At 49.0% G+C, this 26661-nt stretch overlaps 1 protein-coding gene across 2 annotated transcripts in view; it reads right to left on the reverse strand.

Moving 5' to 3' along the window:
* Positions 1–316: 316 nt before the first annotated feature.
* MIDN (midnolin) overlaps positions 317–26661 on the reverse strand; it is a 38790-nt gene continuing 12445 nt past the window's right edge. For both annotated transcript variants that reach the window (XM_054979991.1, XM_054979992.1), the window contains exons 5-8: positions 18562–19002; positions 17506–17632; positions 15982–16269; positions 317–4810 (exon numbers count right to left, since the gene is read on the reverse strand). In XM_054979991.1, the coding sequence (XP_054835966.1) occupies positions 4548–4810; positions 15982–16269; positions 17506–17632; positions 18562–19002 (1119 nt within the window). In that variant the 3' untranslated portion in view covers positions 317–4547. The remainder of the gene's footprint in view (positions 4811–15981; positions 16270–17505; positions 17633–18561; positions 19003–26661) is intronic.

Genomic DNA, 26661 nt, shown 5'->3' on the forward strand with positions numbered 1-26661 from the left:
GGTTCAGACTAGAATGACAGTCTAGCCATTACACCATGCTCGTTCTTGCAGTCTGGCAGGGCCTTAGTTAATTATTGGTAGGAAAGCAATAGAGGTTTCATGTTCGACAAACACCATGAGCCGAAGCACCATCTAGAAATGAGACCAGAGTGCTCCCGTTTGCAACAGACCTTTCCTATACTAATGTCAATTTGGGGGGGGGGGGTTCTGGCAATATTCCAGGGATCTCTGAAGCTGCTGCAGTCTCCCGCCATCCCTCAAGCCCCCCCGCCCCCAGTATGTTAACAAAATTGTTTGGGATACAATGCCTTTGTGGCTCAAGCAATCTTTATTTTGTGTTTATTATTTTTAAACCATTTTTAAAAGTTTTTTTTTTAATACAGGTAACTTAAATGAGGTGATAACAGGTCTACGCATCCCCCCTTCCCCCCAACACTCTTTCAACACACACACACACAGAAGAATTATTTGTAATGCTTTTTGCTCTCATTCTTTTTGCTGATTTTTTTTTAAATAAAAAACCAGAACAAAAAATAAAAACCCAAGATGAGAAGGTGGAAAAATGGGTGACAGGGAAACACACATGTACACACACAGACACACCATACAAGAAAAAGTAGTACATTTAAATATATAATAAAAAACATTTCAAAAAATTAAAATTAAAAAAAAAACCGCTACAGCATCACATACAAAAGGAATTTCACATCTAGGGAAAAGAAACGGGAAGTGTAAGGAATTTTTTTTTAACCAGAGGGGGAATAGTACTTCCCCTCTGGTTGGCAAGGGACTACCACCAAATTGTTCCATACAAAGACTGGGATGGATACAGATCTTGGTGGCAGCAGAGGGGCTGTGCGACATTTTAAATACACAAAAGACATCTGTATGGGAAGATGGGGAGGAAGATTTATTCTTGCTACATATCAGGGTGGGGACACGAGAGGCAGGAAATGCTTAAGGAGAATTATTAGTTTCAAAAGCTGGTCACCCAACACCCTCCCCCCCCAAGTTAAAATTAACATAACTCTTTGGACTCTCTGGAAGACACACATTTTGCCTTTCAATGGGATTCTGTATTTTATTAATGGTAAATGGATGTATCCTCCACTGCTTCCATTTCAGCACGCCATGCTTTTCCCGGGGCTGTTCTCAAAGGATGGGAATAAACTCAGCACAAACTAGCCATCACAAAAAGTTCATTCACACAAAATATTAAAACCCACTTTCTAAAAGAGGGGACCCCCCCCCCTAATCATCACAAGTGTTCAGAGCACAGAATGCTTGTGAAACTTGGGTGACGTTAAACACTATTGGTTTGCATTTTAACCACTCCTCAGCCATCATATTTGAGGAAACAAGAAGGGTGTAGGTTAAAGTCACTCCAGTATGAAATGATCACGTGACCCTGCCACTAATCTCATCCATTCGGATATCTTGTGCAATTTTCATTGGCAAACTTTAACAAGTCTCTGTACACAAACTTTCCATGGTAGAGGGAAGCGGGGGGAACCTCCCCCAGATTTCTATTCAGGTTAATTCAGATTGCAAAGGCAGGAATGGAAAAACGTGCACACACAAGCCCGCACTGGAGGATTAAATATAGAAATGGACACTTTCCATTGGCACCCAATGGCCAATGAGAAAAAAGTTTTGCTCTACTCCATAAAAAGCATGGAACTTAGAAAATCCAGTAGTGTGTACAAATTTAAGGGGGGGGGTTGCAAAAGGAAAACTGTCAGCAAGGTCCAAAGCCAGCACCCTCTTGAGAGGTTACATTCCTTTCCAGCACTTCCTGTTTCCTAGGAGCATCTCCTGTTGCGGGCCTCTGGTTTCCAGGAAGGAGTCCTTCAGAGGATGCCCAGAAGGTAACACAACATGGGCCCCAAGGATGAACTTTGCAAGGGACGAGGGATTTATCACAAGGGAAAAATGCAAATATTGAACTGAGTGATGGCTGTGCAAATGATTCCAGAGTGAGGCACTTGCTCCAGAAGTCTATTCTGGTTTGCTTTAAATAATTCCCTGCTTTAAACACACACACACACAGAACAACAAATAGTGTTAAAAGTTCTTGCTGAACTAAGACCTCATCCAGCTATAAGTGGAGACCACCTGCCGATTTCCTCTCTTCAGGATGCAACCATCTCCTTACAAAGAAAGGTGTGCGATTAAATACTGATCTAGAACCAATTTTGTGGGGATGCTTGAACAAAGGGAGTGTTTGGGGAAGAGGCAAGGAGAGGATAGGGGGCTTTGAGCCGCCATCTTGTGTGGGGGGGGGGCAGGAGCTACTCACATGCACACTCATGTACACTCCCCAATTTCAAAATTGGTGCAAGCACAGTAAGGCCCAAGAGAGAATCACACACAAAAGAGCACCACTATTGAGTTCAGGGGTTTTGTTGTTTTAGCTTCCCAAGTGACAGTAAAATAAAATAATCCCAGCTCAACAAACTACATGGAGAAATCTAACCCACCTTCAAACTTTAGCCTCAAAGCATCCCTTGAACTAGATTTGGAAAGAACACAAACATTAATGGGCCAGACCCACATGCCAGTCTTAAACAGGGTTTCACCTGGGTTATCATCCATCCAAGCTTCTCCAAAACAGCCCTTGGGATATGCAGTTTTTGGAAGGGTACTAATAAGTTGCCAGGAAAACTATGGGTGCTAGACCAGCATTATGTCTACACCCTAGTACAGGCATATCCCAAAGGACTAACTCCTGTTTTCAAAGAGCAGATTAAATTTTTTAATATATATATGCTTTACTGCTGCAAAATGAGGGCCAAGTAACAAAGAATTAAGAATGTCAATTCTTCCTTACTCTTCACACATTCCATCTCCTCTTAGGTCACCTACCAAACACACAAACACACATACACACACAACCGCATGTGGTTCCTAGTTCTGCACAGAAAAGAGACAAGAACAATTTCTACAGCCTATGAAAAGTTACTGGCTCAGATCATTTTTAAAAGTCTATAAATAATAATTAAAAAATCCCCCAAGTATCTATACAAGTGTTCCCAGATACTTATTTGTGTCACTTTATTTAACAAAAAAAATCCTTTACAAAAAAAAAGTAAGAGATGGAAAAGAAAGCTTGGTCTCTACAGCAGAGGGTAAGCATTGAATTCCTGCACTTGTGCAGAAGTGCAGGCTGACCCGTGAACAGGCAAAGGGGTGTAACACCACATCACAGACCAGGGAACTTGTCAAGGTGGTGTCAGAAAGTCCGCCTAGGGGGGTGGCAGCAGAGGTACCTGGTTTTAAGTGGTCTCTATCACAGGCACCTCCAAAATGGGAAAGAATGTGCAACTCCAAAAATCAAGATGAAAAAGTTGACAAGACACAGAAGGATCCAAGCGCCAGCAGAAGCAGAGCTAGAATGGAGGCTGTGCTGGCGCTTTAGAAGCCTCTTCCAGGACAGAATCCACTCCAAGCTCTAGGCAGGGTGGGAAGGGGAATATTTTGGAGACCAAGGCCTGGTTTAGCTCCCTTTGCTTTTTTTTTAAAAAAGCACAGTAACCTGTCTGTACACTTTTGAGAGGGGGGGGGTGAGAGGGGGAAGACCTCCCCTCATGAGTTCAAACAACATTTTCCTCTCCCACTCAACATCTTGGAAAATTTAAAGCATTTTCCGGGCTTGTTATCATTTCACCGCTAAAGTGCACGCGGTTCTCATGACGCAAACACCAGTTGTAATGAGGACAGGGGTGTTTGGGGCTTTGATTGGCTAGATCAAAAGTTAGCTGAGAAATGCTACATATTCCAGGGAAGTAGACACACATGCACACACACGCCCCCTCAAATCCATCTTTTGACCCACCCCCAATTCAGGACACCGCTTTCCATCTGAAAAATGCACAGCGCTTCCCGTTACACAGAAAAATGTAAAAAGGGGAAGGGTGGAAAGCTTCTAGCAATAAAATCATCTCTTAATGAACATCACGGAAACCAGCAGCTTCGACACACCACAAGGTCCCCCAGTTTTGCCTTCCCTCCCTGAAAACCGTATCAGGAAGTCAGGAGCAAGTCTGTGTCCTTCAACCGCCTCCCCCACCAACCGCAGGTTCTCAAGTCCAGTTCCTTTGCGTGTTCTCTTCAAGAAGTCATTCTGTATAAGGCAGCCATATGAAGGGTCCACTTTCTTAAAGATGCAACAAGAACAAAAATTAAACCAAAACGTTTGCCACCGTCCATGTAAGTTCTTTCTGGGAAAGAGCACCCTTTTGCTCACTTTCTCACTCTGCCCCAAACCATTTCAGTTCTTAAAATAAAACCAGAACCGATTTTGAAAATAATAGAAAATACTGTTCCAGTTCTGACATCTTGTCCACCTCAAGATATCCGAGAAGAAGAGATGCGCCCCATGAAATCCACAGCAAGCAAGTCTTTCTCTTTAGAAATCAAGCACCCAAAACTTTTGCTCTCACAGACAAAATTTTTTTAATTATTACTAAAGGGTCTTTTTTTTTTCCGTCATGACCTATCCCCCCAAAGACTACACGCTGATTTGCTCCACCCAAGGTTTGTTGATTTTATGCTACAACAAATTCAGATTTCATGTCCGCCTTGACCTCTGGCTTCCAGACAGAGTCTTCAAAGTCTAGGTCCAAACTGCCTTCACTGGAAACGCTGCTGTTGCTGTGGCTTCGAGTGGACTTGCGGTTCGGCAGCCAGTGGTATGGTGCACGGGCATCTCGACGGGCTTTTCGGCGCAACCGTTTCTGCTGCATCATGAGCTGCAAGCGTTCCACCTTGCAGCGGGTGGCCCGGTTCTCTGTCTGTCGCAAGCGGTCACCTACAAAATGAGAAAGGGAGAGAAGGGGAGGAAGAGGCACAAACAGGGTTAACATCTTCAGTTCTTCACAAGCAAATTTAAATTTTAAAAGCATAACATTTGCCCTTTTACAAGAGTAACAGATGTAAGAACGTAAGAAGAGCCCTGCTGGAACAGAGCAGCACTCATAGTTGACAGGCTGCAGTTGGCAACCCCAGGGAGGAAATGGGTAGTGGAGCCCAGCGTGCTGGCGTCACATCCAGCAAAAACCAGAAGTGACACATGGATGCTTTAGCATTTTGCAAGAAGTCTATGGTTTCACCACAGAATTTTACAAACTGAAGGAACATCTACTGTGTCGCTTCCAGCTTTAGCCAGAAGTAACATGAGCACACTAATACAACGCTGACATACATTTCCCCCCGCCCGCCCCCTGTTCCTCTGCACAGACAGGCAATGAAACAGGAGGCCTAATATCCTCTTTACTATTGCTCCATTTCATCCAGCATCCTGTCTTACACAGTGACCAACCTTGGGGTTGGTTTGCTTACTCAACGAAGTCCAATAAAGACATCTGCACTAGGTGTTTTTCTCCAGCCCAGTAAGATATGAAGGACAGGGCCAGTGGTAGGGTTTCCAAGTACCCCTCACCTCCTGTCGGGAAGGTGGAGTACTGGCACTTATCCTGTGCGGAGCACATCATCATGCCGGCTCCAGAGCCGGCACGATGACGTCACTCCTGGAAGTGATGCCACCAGGGCTTTTTTTCTGGGAAAAGAGGTGGTGGAACTCAGTGGGTTGCCCTTGGAGAAAATGGTCACATGGCCAGTGGCCCCACCCCCTGATCTCCAGACAGAGGGGAGTTGAGATTGCCCTCCAATCTAAACTCCCCTCTGTCTGGAGATCAGGGGGCGGGGCCACCGGCCATGTGACCATTTTCAAGAGGTTCCAGAACTCTGTTCCACCGCGTTCCCACTGAAAAAAAAGCCCTGGATGTCACTATACCGGCCGCCCAAGCACTCCCACGCTCTGCACGGGGCCGCTTCGGCCCATTTGGGGCGCAATCTGCCCCAAATGAAGCATGGAAATGCTCCTACGGGTGGCGCAACAATGTCACTGGCAGGCACCTCAGGAGCATGCACTGCCTACCGGCACAGCAACATCACTTCCAGAAGTGATGTTGCTGTGCCGGTAGGCAGTGCATGCTCCTGAGGTGCCTGCCAGTGGCGGGCAACCTCTGGAAGCATGTCCCTTCCAATGATCACTAGGCGATTGGTGAACGAGGGGGCAAATCCCTGAGAGTTTGCCTGCCACCGGTGGGCACCTGGGAAACCTAGCCAACAGTCATACATTTGAGCCTGAAAATCTGGTAGATGCCCTCCATATTTTGTTACTAGCTGCTTCATTAAAGGGGCCAGTGGGATCATGGCACTTTGAACATGGCAACTGGTGGATTTAAGATGGCCACCCAGATGTTTCTTGGGTTGAGACAGTCATCGATAGCCAACACAGAGTACATAAAGAACCATCCCTAGGGGCTAGCTGCATAATTGCACACTGGTTTAGGACTGTACACACACGCACATAGCTCTTCCTATTCCCTTCATATAGGGCCTGGCTATAGAAAACTGGGGCTTCCCAAGATGGCCTCCCAAAGCAGTGACTCCAGGTCACCTCAGGTGGCAAAAGAGTCACCCAACTTCTCCCCCCCACCCCGCCGCCGGAAATTGGCTGTGTAGTTTCATGCTGGGCTGGAAAAGGAGCCCCCTCCCTCCAACACCCTCAAGCTGGGGGGGGGGCCTGTAATGTAGAACTAGGCCTCCATCTCCATGGCAACGGAGACAGGAAGCAGAAGCAGCCGCAGCAGGCTGAGCAAACAATGGTTCTGGCACACTTTTTTTTTAAAAAAAGAAAATCTCCCCCCCCCCCAGCACTTCCTCTCTCCGAGCAGAACAGAAGTCACTCTCGGCTTCTCGCCTCCCACTCTCTGCCGTCAAAGAAGGCAGAGGGTGCGTTTTTCTCCTGCTTGCTTTAGCAGCCCCGTGGGTGGGTGAACAATTGAACGTTTATAGAGATGGGGCTGGAGTGCCGGGGAAAGGAGCGGAAAAAACCCCCCACTCAATCACAAACTTGGCCATGAAGCTCTCCCTGCCTTTAGTGTCATTAGAGTTGGGGGGTGGGGGGGGGGAGAAGACAGGAAGAAAATGGGATTCGCAGTGTTGCTCACGGGAAAAGAATCCACCAAATAAAAGTGCCTTCCCCAGAAAAACAAGAATGTGAAACGGAAGCTGGGTATCCCTGCTGCCCCACGGCATCTTCAGAAAAGTGGTGGTTAAGATCACTCCCCCTTCTTAGTCCAAGGATTAAATCTAAAATTCAAGATTTATCTAGATTTGCAGGAAATCATTTCCAGAGAAGTGTGATGAAGAAGATGAGGAAGGAGACGAAACAGATAAGACACTTTTGGACCTTCCCCTCTTCTCAAAACTGCAGAGCCAGGGGAAAACACACACACACACACGTACTAAGAATTAACAAAATGGATTGGGTGCCCTCGAACATGGAAGGGCAGCTCTAATCCATGCTGATGACACTGAGGAGAGAAGCTGGAGGCGGCATTTATTCTCAATGAATGTATTCACAAAGGCCACCGTCTTGCAAACACCGGGGCCGGAGCTCCATGGACAGGCAAATGCAACCTCTCTGCAGGGGCCAGATCCATCGCTCACGCCTCCACTCACAAACAGGAAAAGCGTTTCACTCCATTGCATGTAGGAGGCTACAGAGAGACAAGCGCCCCGGGGTGCTCCCAAAGAAGAGAGTCCTTTGTCACCCCAAACCTGACCTTATGGCATGCACTGCCTGGTCCAGCCAATGCCTTTTGCCACTCTAGGTTCCTTTTCCACCTGCACCATAAATATATTTAAGATGAGGGTGATCTTTCACACAACAAATCTGTTTCTTGAAAACATTAACCAGGCCCTCCGTTCCCACTAAGCGTCCTACCAGGTTTCCAAAACCACCAAGGCACTTTCTTGTCCCTCTCTTGCTGTATTAAGAGAAGCGGCTGTTTCACGAAGCCCTCCCAACCAATTTTTGCACCAGGCTCCACTTCCCCCTTGACTTCCTCAGCTCCCTTTCCACATGCTTTTAAATCCTTAGCACCCCCACCCCCCAGTAGGCAGAAAGGCATCTCAGGCATTTGGCAGAGTGGACAGAACCCCTGCCGCCCCGTTTTCCAGGAATCCTTGTTCCCACAAGAGGACAGCTTGCATCTGTGCAAGGCAGGGTGGGGGTGGCTGGAGAAGAATTGCACTCCACTAGGCTTTCTGGTAATATATGTGTTTCAGAGGCTGCATGTAGGAGATTTGCAGAGAAAGGAATCTGGGACCAAGTTGTGGTTATATATTCTTCCCTTCCAGTGATCACACTGGACAAATTTAAAGAATGAGGGAGATTTACGATTTGGTTGAGATTTGAGTATTTAATATTGTTATTATTATAGTTTGTATGTTACAAGTTAATAATAAAATAATTTTAAAAAAAAAAGAATGAGGGAGATAAATTGAAGGAGCACCGTCTTTCCTGTGCACAAGACCCATGCATGTCAAAGGTTTGAAAAACTGTATTTTTTAAAAAAAGAACTTATGCTCCTTCCCCCACCAGATCTGTTACACCCAGAGGTAACTGGAACACACACTTGACACTGCGTCTGTAAGAGTTTTCCTACACAGAGAAGGATTTGTGAAGATTACACCCCTCTTCTTCCCAAGCAAATATTCCCTGACACAAACTGTGTGAATTGGCCTGAATACAGAGGGAGCTGAACTCTGCTCATGCTCAGAGGCACCACACTTTTCCATGGTGTTATACCCAGCACAGATGCAAGCTACTCTGGAAAACCTTTTAGCACAGCTGCAAGGATGCTAAAAGGTTACTGGTATGCTGTAAAGCATTCAAAAGGTTTAGAAAAAAACACCAAGTCCAGGAAGGGGACATTGCTCCCCCCAGACTCAATTCCCTAACCACCAAACTGCAGGTGTGTGGGTAGGAAGCCCACACAGCACAGCACAGCCCTCTTTGCACCCCCCCCCACTTTTGTCCCAACTAATATTAACCTCCTCCATCAGCCTCCCTTCAGCCAGAGTCAACTGAAATCACAAGTTACCAGGGAGGCTGGAATGCAATTTCCCTGCCCCATTCCACCCCCCCCTCACCTGTCTGCCCCTTACCCCCAAAGGGTACTCCTCTGGGAGTCAAGCCCTCAGCTTCAGTGGGCGGTTTAAAAGAAAACAAAAGGCTGCAGAGCAGCTTGAGAGGAGGGAGGCACAAGATCCTTGCAAGGAAAAAGGAAAAAGAAACTACTGGGAGAGATGCAGGAGGCAAGGGCAGCGGAGATGGAGGGGGCGAAGGTAAACGGGCAACTAAGCGGAGGCAGATGAGAAGAAGCACCACTAAAAGCTTCGTGCTGCGTCTCAGTCGGGTGGGTCCTTCCTCATTCACATAACCAGGGCTGGTTTGCAAACAGGTCTGCGTCTTTCTCAAAAAAATTATTATTTTTTGCCTGCCAAGGAGGCACTACTTGCCAAGGAGGAGGCAGCGAGCCAGCTTCACAGGCGTCCTGTGACGTATCTCGGCCAGTGTATGCAGGGAGCCTGCTTAGACATCAGAGGGAGAACGGGGTGGAAAGAATGGAGGAGGAAATATATAGTTACTGGGAAAAAAATTCCCGGAAAAGTGGGAGGGGAAGACTGGCTGTTCCTCGGGGTGGCCTTGAACACTCAGACCAGGGGTTGGTCTGACCCTGCCACAGGAACCAAGCGGGGCGGGAAAGAAGAATCAAGCATTCCTTCAGCCGCCAACGCGGCCTCTTTGGAACAGCTTTGCTGCGGCTAGCTGAGGAATGCGGAATGGCTTGCAGGAGACATGAAGGCTACCCTTGCGTCAACAAAGAAATCACCATGCCTAGAACGAAGAGGCAGCTCAAGTGCTTTGCTGTTCTCCTAATAGACAGGAGGAACAACTCTGAAAGGTAAGCAGTGTAATTCTTGTTCTCAGAGGCCATGAGAACAAAAACTTTGAACCAGGGACTGGACCACACTCGGACAACTTGACTGATGCAACTGATGGGCTTACTGGACCAGGTACTGTACCACTTCACACCAAGCCAAGGGTATCCCTTAGTAACTGCAGGCGAGAACTCACATGACTGAATGATCTTCTGTTAAAAACATTCCCTGTACTTAGAAAGTAGGTGTATCAGGAATCAAGGTCACGTCTTCTCCCTGATGTGCTAGCTTTCTATGTGCAGTGTGCTTACCTATGAAGGAACATTCAATATGACTCTGGCACTTGCTCAGTAGTAGAATACATGCTTTACAAGAGGAAGGGCCCAGATTCAGTCCCTGGCATCTTCAGCTGCAGGACTGCCAACTCCAGGCTGGGAAATTCTGGAGATTTGGTGGGAGGAGCCATGGGATGGTTGGGGGGAAAGAGGGACTTCACCATGGTGAATGCCTTAAGAGCACACTCCACAAAGAAGCCATTTTATCCAGAGGAATGGATCTCTGTCATCTGGAGATCAGCTATAATTCAGGGAGCTCTCCAGGCCCCACTTGGAGATTGGCAACCCTAAGCTCAAGAGATCTCAGGGGTTGGGAAATGCCCCTCTGCACCCAAGACCCTGCAAGGCCACTGCTAGGTACACAAGTTGGGCTGGATGGACCGATGGTCTGACCTGACTCTATGCAAGACAGTTTCTATCCATGCCTGCAGTCTGCCCAAACACAGGATTTGCACCTCAATGAGAATTGGTGGATTTCCATGCCCTGGAGGGCAAGACAATCATGTTTGCATCTCCTTCCACAGAGCACCAGGTGACCATAAGTTTCAACAGAGAAAATCACTCATTAAGCTTCACAGCAGAAGCCTGAGGACTCCAAATCCACCGGGCAGGGCCCAAACCCCAGAACCTCTTTTAAAATGCAATACAGTCCCAGGTTTGATCCTTGGATCCCCTTGTTCAAACACACCCGAGGAACCATTAGGTGGGAAAAGTTTCAGCCAGCCCTTGCGATTCACAGTTCACAGGGTCTGGGCGGCAGGGGAGGGAGCGCCGTAAGAGTCCACCCTCAGAAGCAGCCTTTTTCTCCAGCTAAATCTCCCAGATCTCCAGGCCCCATCGGGAAGTCAGCAGCCCGACTCCTCTGGTTTATTACACAAAGGCCCAGCAAGGAGAAGGAGGCCAAATCAATGCCATACTCAGACAGACAGCTGACTGGGACAACGTCAGCAGAAAACCCTGGCTCGCGAAAAAAGCCCTCCCGCCTTTATATGCACAGCACCTCAGCTGGGGAGGGAGAGGAAGAGAAGAGGGGGGGGCTTCTGCTTTTTCTTCCTCTCTTCCAAGCACAAACGGAAAATGACAAACCATGTCGTTTTGCTGGGACCCTCCCCCTCAGCCTTCACCCCCACAAAGTCGCCTTTCTATTTTGGTACTTTGGGCCATCACAGCCTACAGTTTCCTCACAGCGAAGAAAAAGAAAGAGAAAGACTGCATGCTTGCCAGCCAAGAGCATCGCGTCAGCCCGTACCCTTGAAGTTTCCTGATCTCCCCCCCTCCACCCAAATCTGAAAGGCCAACAGTGAGAAAAGCCAGCTGTGGGGGAGGGCGCTGGGTGATAGAAAAGGTATGGTTGATCCATTTTCATCCTGTCTGCCTTCTAGTTCAGGGCTGTGTACATGGTTTTATCTCCACAATAACCCTGAGAGGTAGGCCAGGTGGACAGAAAGGGGCAGGTCCAGGATTACCCAAGGAGCCTTGTGGCTGAGCATGAATTTGAACTTCCCTTATCCTAGGCGAATGCTCTCACTGCTATACCACATTGCGATGAGGGCAACAGCCCAAAGCTGGGCAGATACCCAAAGTGGAAGCGGGCCAGTAACGCGCGTGAAGAACAATTCAGGGTGACTGCAGCAATCCAAAGAAGCTTTCAAGAACTAAGGAAGCACCTGGGGTAAGAGGCAGAATTGGAGAGAGTGTTGTGCAGTGGTTAGCAGACAATCTGGGAGACCTGGGTTCAAATTCCCACCCAAGCCATGAAGATGGCTAAGTGATCTTGTGAGGACAATAGGGAAGGGAGATCCACATGGCCAAGCCTGAACTCCTTGGAAGAGGGGCAGGATAAGACAGGCCCAGAGTTCTTTGCTGCCACCCCACCCCCCACCCCAAGTGTCCAAACACAACCAAGGTCAAACTTCGGCCCTCACTCTGGCAAGCAGGTCTGTTTCACCACACAGGCAGCTGCTTGCTATGCCACGGCTTGGACAAAGGCAGCCAGCAGGAGGAGGATTGCTGTCCATTTTGCCTCCCAGGCTTTCATCACTAGATAGAGAACTTGCGCCAGCCCTGCCAGGAAGGCCATTCCCCATATGATATTATACAATCAGCCCGATCCCAAGCTGAAAGCCATTTACTGGATCGGACTAAAGATGCTTTACCAGGCACGGCTCGGTGCGATCCAATACCCAGACTACAAATGTGGCAATGTCCCTGCAGGGTCTTCTTTATGCAGTCTATGCTTGGTGGGTTTCAATGCTCACTCCCAGCTATACCTACGACGGGTTCAGGCATACAGCAGAATTAGGTAGAAACGACTTGGTAGAGCCCTGACTGAATTACGCCACTTGCAAGAGGAGGAAGCCAGCTTTGAACATACAGCCCTCTCCTAAAATCTCCCTGAAAACAGAAAACTAGCACTGCAGAGGGGAAGTCCTACGCCCTCACTTTGCTAGTTTTCCAGAGCAGAGGTTTTTTTCCAAGATAGAGCATTCCAAAATGCAACCTTGCCTCGACGGGTAAAATGGACTGTACCTCTTTATACTGCGAGGGAAGTATAGTGGTGAGAGTGTCACACTAGGACACAGAAGACTCGGGTCTGAATCTCCCACCCTGCCATGGAAACTCACTGGGTGAACTTAGGCCAGCCACTCTCAGCTTAATCCACCTCATAGGGATGTTGCTGTGAGGACAAAATGCAAGAGGAGAGACTAATGCTGTAAACTGCTTTGGGCCCTACACTGAAGAGAAAAGCAGGGTATAAGTGCCTAAATAAATATCACCCCCTTCTTCTCCCTGAGCTTAAAGCATGCAAAACTGCCTTCATGAACTCCTGCCATTCCCTTTCTGCTGCTGATGTTTCTCCACACTGTCAACACATAAGCTCTCTGCATACATTGCAAGGGATGCACTTAACACTGGCATGTGCATGTGGAAACATGTTTGCAAGGAGCCAATGCACATTCCCTTTACAAATCAAATTATGGGTTTCAAACGCAGGGTTTCAATTGCACATTCAGCTGTGCATACATTGAATGTAACATGAGAATTGCTCAATGCCTGTAGAAAGAAAAATCAAGTATACAACGCACACAGATTCTACATATGTCCACTGTAACTTGTGAATAGGGCTTTAGAGTGTAAGCCCTGTGGGGCAGGGGAGTCTTGCCGATGTTCACAGAGGATGCTGAATGAATTGCTTTTAAGAACAGACATTCCCCTGACATGCATACAGCTGGAGGCTATGCAATGTATTTTCATTACTTTAGAGGGGAGCCGGGAAAGAAATCAGAATTGGGGGAAGGTAGCTAAGAATGTCCTGCATTGTGCAGGGGGCTGAACTAGATGACCCTTGTGGGGTTCTTCCAGCTCTATGTTTCTGTTATATGTCAACATGGACAACAGAAATACCCATTTCAGCACCACTACTGCCCAGGATAGGAACAGAGGAATGTCAGAGGGGAGAGGCAGAGACCATTTTCAAAATACACAAAGGAACACTATTTGCACCATGAAGCGAAACGGAAGATTCTGCAGCCAGAAAAGGAGTGTGGGGGGCATATTCCCATCAGCCCAGACAGTGGCAGTCTATTTGCATAAGCTAATTGCATCTAAATAAACACACACAGCAAAGACTCTTGGCATTCAAAGAGACCACCCCTCAAGACATCATCCTCTCTTACCCTGGCCCAGAAAGCGCTGTGCCAAGCAGAAAGCAGGTGGAAAGAGGTCACTCCTTCCCCTGACATGCTAGGTTTCCACCTGCAGGAAGGTTTTTTCCTCTACTAGAGATAGTATTCAAATGGCGGGGTGGGGAAGTAGGGAACATGTTCTAACCTCACCTCATTCTCACATAATACAGATCACCAGGTTACCAAAAGGGGGCACACATGCTAGGATTAAGTTACTCCAGGGCAAAAATAAGGGTTGCCAGGTTCTCAACTCCGCTCGGGGGTGTGCTTCTAAATGTTCATAATCGGATCTTGGCGTGGAGGCCTCTTCTTTCGCCTCCACACCCCCCTCCAGTTGCTCAGCATCATTGCAGATAAAAGAGTCAAGTAGTGCAAGGCAAGCTGGCATCTCTATCAATTCTATCTGTCACCGCGGAATTTGAAAATAGGTGCAGGTATGCAAAATCATAGCAAGCGTGAGTTCACCATCTCTGCCCCCTGGGGCAAAGTAAAATTGACCTCTCAAATGCCTCCCTTCTCCAGCTTCATAAAAAAGTCCTGAAATGTGTTCCAAGTACAACATCCTGCCATTCGTCGGGGGGGGGGGGGCACCTCATTTGGCACCTTCTCCATTTTAATCTTCGTAACAACCCTGCAAGGTAGGTTAATGGGAGAGAACTGAGCATGGAACCCACTCAGCCAGCCTGTCTATCCAGAAAGGATGCATGAGGATGTGGCTCTGGGCTGAATTCAAATCCCCACTCAAACCTGAGCTGCCTTTCACTCTCTGGCCGCCTCACCTACAGTGCAGAGTTGTTCTTGGAGGCAAAAAGACTACAAATAGCAGGCTTCTTGAAGGGACAGAAGGCTGGTACATAGACGGGGTCAGGCAGACCTGTCTAGGACCACTTTTCTAAACACTAGTAAACCTTCCTACATAAAAATCAGGTGCTGCCATAAAGTTTAAAAGATTTCAAGAGTCAGAGTGGTGCAGTGGTATCAGACTAGGATCTGGGAGACCTGGAATTCTCACTCTGCTTGGTGATGTGGGGCCAGTCATGCACACTCAGCCTAACCTACCTCATAGGGCTGTTGGGAAGATCAAATGGAGGACAGGAGAATGATGTGAGCTGCTTTAAGTCCCCATTGGGGAGAAAGTTGAGGTATTAATGTAGTAAATAAATACAAAACATACCATTCCACACACAAATGGCAATTCGACTTCTAGGCTGAGGTGGAAGAGGAAACCTGGCTCGGAAGTGATGAAAAAAGGGAAGAGCCCTTCCTGGCTGCTGCAGTTCTTGCAAAGCTTATTCAGCTGGGCCTGCCCCAGAAAAAGCCTGTGTGTGTCCTTAAGCCAGACGCGGGACTAGTGACCCGTTAAGAGTCATTGGTTATAGATCCTAAGCTGGCACTCTTAAGCTTGCAAAGCATAAGTCACCAGCAGAGCACCGAGCGGGTATTTATCATCATCCCATTTACCAGAGAGACATGAGCCTTGCCAGGCTCAAGTCAGCATCCCCAGATACCAAAATCACATGTGTGTCCTCTACCGCCTGCCTGCCCCTCCCCACCAGGGAAGCGACCATTTTGCTTCGTTCCCTACGCAAAGCACCATGTTAAATGGCCAAATGGGAACCATTTCCCTTGCACCTGATACAGCGATGAAAGACACCCTCTGCCACCAAAACTCCACCCAGATGATATGGGGGGAGGGAGTGCCACAGTTCACAAGCACTCCTAGCACCTGGGAACGTCTCTTTCCAGTCCCTCCCTTCCTCTGGGGAGTCTGGGTTACAGGCTGGAGATTTCCTTCCCTTAATCTGGACTTCAGAACCAGCCCAACCACAGCCATGAAGCTTACAAGGGCAACGCCAGGTCCAAGACTGGCATTCCAGCCAATACACTGCATTGGATCCACACCAGGAATCATGGGTCCCTGCAAAATCCACCCTGCAATAATCCCATTTGATTATTGCATCTAAGATTCTGCCCTTCTGAAGCACTGGGGCTGGCAGAGTCTCCAACACAAAACACCGAGCGTCTCATTTAGAAACTGGGATTTTTGTCTCAGATGCCACCCTCAGTCAGTTCCCTGATCAACAGATTCTACCAAATAGAGAGATGTAAGGCCAGAGGCTGAAACCAACGAGGCAAGAGCGGCTGGCCAAGGGAGGACTCACCTGAAGGCTTGCAGATCCCCGCTTGGCTTGGACACGGGAGCCCAGCGTGCAAAGGATGGTGACCAGCAGCTGCCAGCTTGTCTGAGGTAGCGTTGTTGGCAAGATCTGGGGAGGGCGGTGGCGATGAGGACAAAGAGCATTGGGTCTGGCAACGCAGCTGCGTCAGGGAATGGGGCATGCCCTGGTAGTGCCGCGTGGCACTCAACAGGTCGTTGAGGATCTGGAGGATGGTGCCAATATCCCTCCGGGGCCGCCCGCTGCTGTCCTGGCAGTTTGGGTGCAAAGTGCCTGCACAGAAAGGTGGGGAACCACAGCACATGAGAGAAAGGTACTCAGCCTCACCTACGTATACACAAGGCAGACTTCTAAAGAAGGAAATCTCAAGCTACCAGGCAGCTGCTATCACAAAGCACGGAACACACCTTATAGGAAGGGGAGGAGAGGCAGGCACTCCTAAGTGTCCCTTTTTAAAACCAACAAGCTGCTAGCCCTCAAAGTTATTGTTCGGTTTCAGTCAAACATTTAATGTATACATAGTTTTCTCCTTTAACAATACATTCCTCTTCTAATGTATCAGCAGCTTCAAGATCATGCCTTCCTAAGGTCAAAGATGCTTGAAGAAAAATAACAGGCAGGCTTCTAGCTATCACGAACACATGAATCAGTACGCTGAGTAAGGTCAAAATTCCTTCTGGTGCAACCTGGTGCTTCCCAGAGGTACAGAAATACTCCCTGGCAGGGGCTATATCTAGCCATTTCTTATCCCCAGCACCTTGTAGTACAGAAGCATAAATCTTTGAGAAGGCTGTACTTCTGCCTATAACTTCTGTCAATGGGCAATTGTCTATGTTTTGTGTAGTGGTTAAGAGCGATGGGACTCTAATTTGGAGAACCGGGTTTGATTCCCCACTCCTCCACGTGAAGCCAGCTGGGTGACCTTGGGTTAGTCACAGCTTTCTCAGAGCTGTCTCACTCCCACCCACCTCACAGGGTGTTTTGTTGTGGGGATAATAACATACTTTGTAAACTGCTCTGAGTGGGCGTTAAGTGTAATAATAACAACATTCGATTATTATTATTATATACTGCCCTTCAGGACATTGTTGTTGTTTTTGTTATTATGTATTTTGGTTGGATAAATGTTTTATTATTATGTATTTTGGTTGGATAAATTGGAGTATTTCTGGCTGCACCATATCTTGTGGCAATGAGTTTCATATGTTGTGCAAAGCACATTTTCCTTTCCATTTTGGCAGTGGAAAACCTTCAAGGTAGCAAGAAGAGAATATAAAAAGGGATGTGACTATTGCACTAACACTGATCTGATCGACATCTACCTGATTTGACAATGCTCCCAAATCGTGAATGGGCCTAGCAGTATGCAAGCTTTCAGGCTTCACAGTATTCTTCAGCCAAGTTTGACAAAGAGTTCTGTAGAACTCTAAAGCTTGCACACTCCAACAACACAGAAGGAGGTCAACAAAATCCACATTCAGGGAGAAACAAATGCAAACAGAGACATACCAGAGAAAGTTCCAGAGAAGACCCCTGGAGCGTGGTTAACAAAACTTTCAATCACAGCACCAGGTTTGCGGGAACGCTGGGCTGGGCTAGCACTGGGCAAACCATTACTCCGTGCAGTGCAGTCCACCTATGGGAAAAAAGCGGGGATTAGCACTCCCTCAATGAAACCCACTTGAAGGTGGAAGGTTCCCCTTTCTCTAACTGTCCTCAGAGAAATCAGAGAAACTGTCCTATGAGAAACCAGGCCACTCCATCTGTCTTGGTTGGAATACTTACTCCTGCGGCAGAGTTGTGGCTCTCACAAGATTCTCTCGCTGTTTTGGGGTTTGTTTGTTTGTTTGAGGTGGGGGGAACTATGTCAGAGGGTTGAGAAACAAGGAACGGAGCAGTGGAAGAGGAGGCTCAGGGGCTTGTAAGCTGGGAACCACTGCATGGAAGACCCAGTAGCCCTTCTTCTCAACACCCCCTGAGCCCATTTTGGGAGAACAATGGGATAAAAAAATATTGAAATATTGAATAAATCCCAGAATTATGGGCTATGGAGGGAAGAGTAACTCTGCACATGCTCACATACACTCTTGACTTTAACTAGTTCAGGGCTCAGCAGTGGTATGGATGATTAGGCTAATTTCTGCTTAGAGACCAGCCTAGGGAACTGGAAAAAATGAGCTTTGAGGCGGTCAGGGCACCCTATGTGGGAAGGATGAAAATGTTTTCACAATGTGATGGACTTGCTTTTAAAAAATGAACGCTGGTTTCTCCAGGGAATACACAGAGCATCTCTTTTTATGGACTACGGTGAACTTTTCGACTTGCCTTTTCCCAACCTTCAGACTTCAGATGCCCCAAACCTATCCGTGGTGAGGGTCTGCTCTAGCTTTGTGTACTGGGGTACTGCCAGGCAGTAATAGAAAGGTTCCCCAGAGGGATCTATGGCAGGGGTCAGGCTTCACTTCCCAGGGTTGTGAGGGGAAAAGAGAAACAGAACATAGGCATGGCCTTCCAATCCCCCTCCCCTTTCCCTGACAATTTCAGTGCAACAAGACCCATGCTGACCTCTGAACACGAGGAGACCACACTGCTGCTGCTGACCGCCTGCGTGCTGGCCCCGTGTGACCGGAACATGCCTGCCGTGACTGGTGTGGGGTGGGCAGCATTACAGTACATAGGTGCAGCCTGAGCAGATGATGAAGGGGTAGCAGGACTTGGGGCTGGATTCTGCTGGCAAGCAGGCACCACTGGGACACGAGCAAGACCAGAAGTGGGGCTGCTGCCTCCGTGGAACGTGCGGCAATTGGCGGTGGTTGGGCCCGCTACTGGCACGGGCGGCGTTGCCATTCCCCCACCGGCTGGCTCTCCACGGCTGGCTATTACGTGGCGATGCTGCAGCTGGCTGCCGGTCTGTTGTGCCGCGAGCTGAAGTTGGACAAACATCATGTGGTCCCCGACGCGCAGGGCAAGGGTTAAGGGAGACCTTCCGGAGAGGAAGTCATTTACCTGGGGGGGTGGGGAGGAGAAAAAGAAGTCAAGTGAGGGGGGGTGCAAGGAAACAACAGGGGGATTCAAGTTAGCCCTGCCAGCAGCACAGAAGGTAACCTCCCATCCACTTAAGATTCCACAAAAATGTAAAATTGTAAAGAGCTCAGTATCACCTTTAAGTCTAACCTACTTTATTGTAGCATAACCTACAATGCATCTGATGAAGACAGCTGCGGTTCTCGAAAGCTTATGCTACAATAAAGTTGGTTAAAGGTGCTAATGGACTCTTTTCTATTTTGCTACGACAGACTAACATGGCTAACAAAAATGTAGGAAGACAGCACTGGATGCACCATTCAGCTCAATAGCCTCGACACTGTCCTCCAACTGAGTTTCTAGCCCTCAAAGAGGCAGAGACACAAGGTGCACATGGGGGGATAATCAGTGAGGAACTTTGATGGAGCCAAACCTTTAGATTTCCACCAGGGAACTGGAAATTTCTTATGCTTTCCAAGTGATATTGAGAGGGATTGGCCCAATCTAGTAGCAAGTTTTCACAGCTTCTGAACGCCTTGAGTAGCAGCTTGGCAGGCAGAGCTGCACAAGGGCAGTGTCAGTCCTAGGAATGCAGGGAAGAGCTACACTAGCTGAACTTCTGCCTGCAGTCGCTCCAGCAAGCACAAAGTTGTTTCCAGAGTTGTGGACTGCTCAGACGGAAGCCAGGAATTGGGAGCTTTTTCAGTGCCCCTACTCACAAGGCACGCCTCACAGGTCCAAATCCCACACTTGCAGACCTCTGCCAGGGCTGGGCTGGGGAACTTTACGAGCAACCCTGGCCCACAGGGAACAGGTGGGGGGAAGCACAATAAATATTTGCCCAACCAGGGGAATCCTCTTTGGCTACCAAGCTTGACTGGGGTGTATGTGCCTCCTATATATATATATATATATATATATATATATATATATATATATATATATATATAGGGGAATATATATATATAGGGGAATCCTCTTTGGCTACCAAGCTTGACTGGGGTGTATGTGCCTCCTTTGGCCCTCTGCCCCAGAGAAAACACTACAAAGGTAGGCTGTGTTGTATAGTGGTTAGTGACCATGGTGAGAGACAGCAAGATCAGCAAGTTTCCAGGTCTCACAGTTACAAAGAAGGGCTCCGTGCACCAAGAGTCGGTTCCTGGATCTACAGTAATAACAAATGCTTCTTGGGCACGTGCAAAGTGTATTCCCTGCTACCATGCATGTGCTTGCAAGCCTGGGAGAGAGCTCCTTCTGGGTCCATTTTAGCTGTAACCTACAGCGAATTGTTCAAGTCACTTCAAGCTCTAACTGCAACCACGGCTTACCAAGCAGCCCGTTTCCCCCTCCCTTTCCCCCCTGCAGAATTGTCAAGTAAAAAAAAAAAAATCACCCATCTCTGCCCACAAGAGTCCCCTCCCCCTCCATGTTTGCGGGAATCTTTCTCCTGCCTCTCCCCAAACCAGCCAGATCTCCGTTTCAGGTCTCAGAAGGGCCCCCAAAGTTTCTGAGAAACCCGTGGGAACAGAATCTCCAGAGCAGCAGCCCAACAGGCGACCATACGTGCCAGATGGGAGGCCACAGAAGGAAGAGGTGGGTGGGAAGAGACGCAGGTTTCGGACACTGTCTTAAGCTTTGCAAAAAGAGATGAGAAAAGTTCTCTTTGCATGAAACTAAAAGGAAGTTCCGCTGGGGCTCCTGCAGTCAGAATACGAAGGCAGATCACCCAAAAGGAAGGGTGCAATGCAGCCTAGCCATTTATTGCACCAGAAGCCCCTCTGAGCATACGCAGAATCCATCGCCCCACAACACTGAGTAAAAAGGCTTCACCCCTAATTTAAAAAGGCCCATCCATTTATTAGAATGTTTAGATCCCCCTTTGTGACTCAAGGTGGCCAACAATTTGTTTCACTAAAAACAAAATCATCAAGTCAGACCATGAAGACCTTTCCACAAAAAATGAAACCCCCGCCTGAATCTCTCATTTGTTCTCCCCCCTCCTCCAGAATTGGGGCAGAGACCTGCAACTGCCTGCTTCATTTTCCCCGTAAAGGTCCATGGTCAGAACAGGAGTCCAGGGCAAATGACAACACTTGCTCATGGAATCAACCCGCAGAACTCGATGCTACAGAAGTGCTTAAAATGGCTTTATGAAATCATTTAGAATGGCTGAGTCTAGCAAGTATGAATTCCCACCACAGTTGGGTGTAGAACCTCTATGTACAGAAGCAGTCTATCTCAGTTGGGTGCCAGGGATGCACAGCAAGAAAAAGGCCAGCAGCTTCTTGCCCTGCTTCCTGGAAGCACCTGGCTGGCTTATGTCAAATTCCCTGTTGCCTCAATGACCAGTAGCCACACCAGTAGCCACACCTGAGAAGAGAGCCACCGTAGTGGCAGAATATCCAAGGCTGCTCCCCGCCTTCCTTCACCCGGCCACCACTCTCAGCCAAACCAGTCACGAATGCCTCTCGGACCAGCCGCAAAAGGACTCTCTGCAAATCGGTTTCCCCTCCCCCACCCCAGTCACGACTCCCGCCTTGACTCCCTTCCGCACAGCACCCGCCCCCGCTGGCTCAACAAAAGACCGCCGAGCGACAACCACCAGCGTCTCTAGCAAGCGATAAAACAGGAGGTTGGATTGGATTTGAGAGAGGGGGGGGGAGAGCAAAAAATAGCAGCTGGAACAGTCCCCCCCCCCTTTCGGTGTGCATGGCTTGTGCATCCCTCCCCCAACCCACCCCCCTCTTCTTCGGAGCTGAATGGAAGCCTCTCCTTTGTTCTCATACAACCCGGCTGCCACAGACAATTGTATTACCATATGCAAAAAAGCTCTTTTTCGGTGCAGCCTGCCTCCTTCCCAACCCCTTTGCTGTTCCAGTGATGTCCAGAGTCTAAAGGGCTCGTGCACTCGCCTGCCTCTTGGAAGATGGGAGGGAGGGCACGAGATGGGTGTCCTCCCCTCTGGTAACAACCAAAGGCTGGACAGAGAGCTAACTGGGAGCCTCGTCTCTTACAAAGTCTTCTGTTCTGCACCTCAGACAAGGCACTCTGCAATCACTGCAGCAGCAACCCACCCCACAGGGTTGTTGTGAAGGCAACGCAAGCAGCAAAGACCCATGCAGTTCAGCACCACACCACCTCAAAGCAGTTAAAGCAGTTGCCAGTGACAGCAAAACGTCCACCAACACTATAGCCCCACGCAGGTGAGCCCACACAGCAACCAGCCCCAAAGCTACTTCACTGGTAAGAAATTACAAGGGCATCCTTGAGCATGTGCAGACAGCCTCCTCCTCCTCCTCCTCACACAGCACTGCAATCTATGGAGGGTATGAGGGCAGCACACATGGCTCTTCCTTCCTCTGTTTTATCCTCACAAAAACCATGTGAGAGAGGTTAGGTCAAGAGGGTCCAAGATCACCCAGCAAGCTTCCTTGGCAGAGCTGGAATCTGAACCCAGGTCCTAGTCCAGCACTTCAAACTGCTACTATGCCACACACTGTTTAGGCCGCCTGAGTTTCCTGTCGGAATGAGTCCCAACCAAGACTCCTAGTTTGATCAAAGAAAAAGCGTCACTGAAAAGTTGCAACTGACTCGTGGGGACCCCCATCCAGGAGGGCTTCCAGGCAGGAGAGGAGCAGAGGTGGCTCGCCGTGTCTTCCGCGGTGGGAAGTCCTGACCATGGCAAACCCTTCTCAGCTTCCAAGCTCTGAAGAGCCCCAGCAAAGCTGCTCTCATTTAACAACCTCCGCCATTCCCTCTAACCACTGGACAGCCTGCTCCTCCCTGGCAGAGGCTGGCACCTCTCTGCAACCTGCCACTTCCAGCACTCCCCCCCCCCACACGACCGCATGCCTCCTTTCCTCTCCCTCAGATTCTTTTTTTACGTCAGAGGCTGACTCGGAGTCTGCAGAGACGTCCCTGGATGGGCAAGCAGGCTGACTCACAGCTGCCCCGTGCCTCCCTCCCTGACCCTGCACCTTCATTATCGGAGGCCAGGCTGAGCACCCACGGGCCCACGTCCAGCACCTTAATGCCACAGGCTCCAGGCAGGGCTAAAAATAAACCACTTCCTTTGCCGCTTGGATTTTCTTTTTCTTTTTTTTAAGGAGAGGTGGGAAGAAAGGCTGTTTTCGTACGCAAGTGCCAGCCACATTCGGAGAGCTAAAGGCTGGCAGACTCCTCAAGATCAGCATCCGAGACAGCCAGCCTGCACCCCAACCCACAGAAAAAACGGCCCCAAATGGGTCTCAAGATCCCCAACCCAGCCTCTGCCATTCAAGTAACTTGCTCAGCCCCCCAACTCCCGCCACCATAGCTTCCACAACATGCCCTCTGCTCAAACCCACTTTCCCACTTCAAAAAGCTGCAAAAGGCATCGAGAGACAGAGACAGAAAAAGAGACAGAGACAGAAAGAGAGAGAGCGCACACCAGAAAGACCTGGGTTCTATTCCAGGGTTCCCAGCCCAGGCCATCTGCTTGAAAAAAATCCAGACGGCCAATTGAAACCTGCCCCATTAACATGTACTTTTCCTTCCAGACGAAAGCGAGCCTGGATCAGCACAGCTCGGAACCCCAGCCCCAGCTCACTGTGGGAAGGCACACCAACCCTGCTCAGAGGCACTGGCATGAATGTCCAAATACTAGTGTATGGCACTGCAAAGCAAGCCCTGGAGGCGGACACTCCTCATTTGGAGAAGAATGGCTGGTTTTTCCAACAAGGATCCATTCGGCCAACTGCAGAGGGGGTAGGTGCCTACCAACTCTACAGCAAGCAGTTTCCAGATTACACTCTTGGGAGCAGACGGGGAAGGGAAAGAAGAAATACTTTCTTGGGAACAAAACCACCTCCAGCGACAGAGAGGGAGAGACAGACAGACAGACAGCGCTAAGACGAGGCACTTCGCCAACAGTCTGAAAATGGTTTTGGGTTTTTTTGCTTGGATTCAGACAGGGCTTTCCCCCCCACCCTTCCAGGAGAATTATTTAGTGGAGCAGAATTTAATTGATTGCCTCTGAACTCAGATGAAGTGTGTCCTATTCTCAGAAAGAAGGCATGAGTCAGGGTACACTGAATTCCCTATCTGCACAGCGTTCGTTCGACAGCACTTGGCCTGAGGTAACCCGCCCCGCTCTCTGCAGCAGGTGGGTGGCATCTCCACCACAGCAGGGGGGGGGCACATACCCCATGCCTGCTGGGAAGGCTGCAGAGGCAGAGAACTTCATCTTTGGGACGTGGGGTGGGTGGGGAGAAGGAGAGCTGGTTTCCTTCTTTAGTCACCATCCAAGGTCATCTGAGGGCACTAGATACTACCCTTGAAATATGCCAGGCAAGCTTTCTCCCTTCAAGCAAGGAACACACGATGGGGCAGGGAAAGGAAAGCAGACACCCCCCCCCCTCCCCGGGTTAGAATTTTGATAAGATACTGCTCGGAGATTTTGTTCCATCCACAGCCAAGGAGCAAACATGTCCACAGCAGAGAATCGACATTCTTCTTAGTGACCTCAGAAAATACAGCCTGCAGTATATTCCAAACCCCTCTCTCCTCTGCAAGGATACCCTCTCTCATCTTCACAAAGCCCTGGGAGAATGAGGTGCTAGAACAGGCTATGCCACTTCAGAACGCAAATGGGGAGATCCCTGCTTCGTGTAAAAAGGAAAAAAAGAATCCTGCTGCTCTGGCTTTCTATTTGCAGGGGGGCGTGGTTTGCAGGATGGGGGATAAATATTCCAAAACAGGATCCTTCAGCTGCAGTCTAAAGCGGCACCAGGCATCCTACCGCTGTATGGACCAGGCCTAAGAACAGGAGATGAGTGCAAGCTGAAACTTCTGACCCAACTCACAGGGCAGTTGTGAGCATAAAATGGAGGAGAGGGGAATCAGGCAAACCGCTTTGGGTCTCCACTGGGGAGAAAGGCGAGGTACACATGAAGCCAACCTTAGGGAGGGGCTCAGAATTAAGGCACCCTCAGTAATTTCCCCTGTAAGATACTGGAGGGCACTCTTCCCCCCTCCAGAAAAGCGTCTCCAAAGCACAGCTGCCCCCCAGGTGCTGCTGGCTCTCACCCACCCCTCCTCTCTTGACTCCCCAGAGACTACCCAGGCTCCACCCCCCAAATCTCCAGGAATTTCCCAACTCAGAGTTGGCAACTACAGCTGAAACGCTTCAAAACTTTAATCTTCTCCTGACCTCGGGGTGGGGGTGGGGGAAACGCGCACACATGCCAGAGGAAGCTGAGGGAAGCGAACTGCTGCCTGAGGCAAGCAACCACCAGCATGAATGAGGGGCGTGACTCCGGCTCTCCTCCCCTTACAAAATGCACCCCCATAGCAGCTGGTAGTTCCCTTCCTGCTTCAGCCCAGCCAAGAGGGTTCCTGCCAGCTGATCAGCATACAACTGGCATGTGTGGGGTAGGAAGGGGAGAGGAACAGAAACGCCACCATCTTCCTGTCCGGTGTGGTGGGCTCCCTCCCGCACCCTTCCCCAGCTGGGATGAACTAGAGGGTTCCTTCCCCCCAATAAGATATATTTAAAAGTGTTCAGGCACCAGAATTTCTAAAGAGGAGATTCTACTTGGGGCACCAGCTTCTTTTATAGGTTTGTTGATATTTGGCTCCCAGCTACCCAGGTAGCCTGCTGTTTTTCTGACAAGCTCCCCAACAGAAACAAGCATAGGGGTGCATGTTTCACAATTCCCCACCCCAACACACTGCATGGTGCTACCGAGAATGTCCCAAAGGGCCTGGAAGGAATGTTAAGACTGACAACAGGAGCTAGATAATCAAAGCCAGCCTCACCACAAACAGATGGCCGGCTGGCACTCGGCTCCCTCCAAAGCCCCTCCCTTATTCCCGACGCACCCCTGCCGCCGTCAATAGGCTAGCCCCCCCCCCTCCTTCCCTTCCTGCAGCCCCCATCGTTCCCCTGGGCTGGAGAGGAAAGAGAACAAAATTAAGGCCTCCCTTTTCCTTCTCATATACATACATGGAAGCAATCCCAAGCCCCCCAACCCCCCCCCCCGCAGTCTATCCACCCACCTTTCCAATCCCCCCTCCAGGCATCAAGCTCTATGGCTCCCTTCCTTACAAAGACTTGAGGCACCAAGAATTTTAAGCACCGTTGTGCCCTCCAGCCACCCCCAGGATTCCCAGTCTGCCCCTGAGATTGCCACAATCCCTTGGTGTCTCCCATTAATACCAGGTTGCTCTATTATGTAGTTGCACATAAAAGGTGGGATATCCGTGCCAGAGAAGTCACAGTTCCCAAAAGGTAGAAGTGAAAAAGGAACACAGTGACATAGTCACAGGATCAAGGGTAGAATTAAGGGGGAAATTTTATATTGAAGAGATGTCTGGGGGGAGGGGGTACTGCAGGAAAGAAGTCCCCCGCCATAGGTAAATTTCCTCTCCCTCTGCCAAGCAGGGTCAACCTGAACACCAAGTATCATTTTAAGAATCTGACATATCCACCACTGTGGACCAACAGTACATTTAAGAATAAGAATGTAATTAAAAATCCTAATTGGTACAGATGGAATAGCCATCAAAATAAAGTGGAGGCGGAGGCTGCATAAAACCCTATTGCTCAAAAGCTCAAGAAACAAAAGAAGCCCAGATCTAGCGCCCCCCCCCCAGTGATGG

This window comes from Eublepharis macularius, chromosome 5 (assembly GCF_028583425.1).
Source record: "Eublepharis macularius isolate TG4126 chromosome 5, MPM_Emac_v1.0, whole genome shotgun sequence".
NCBI classification, from domain to species: Eukaryota; Metazoa; Chordata; class Lepidosauria; order Squamata; family Eublepharidae; genus Eublepharis; species Eublepharis macularius.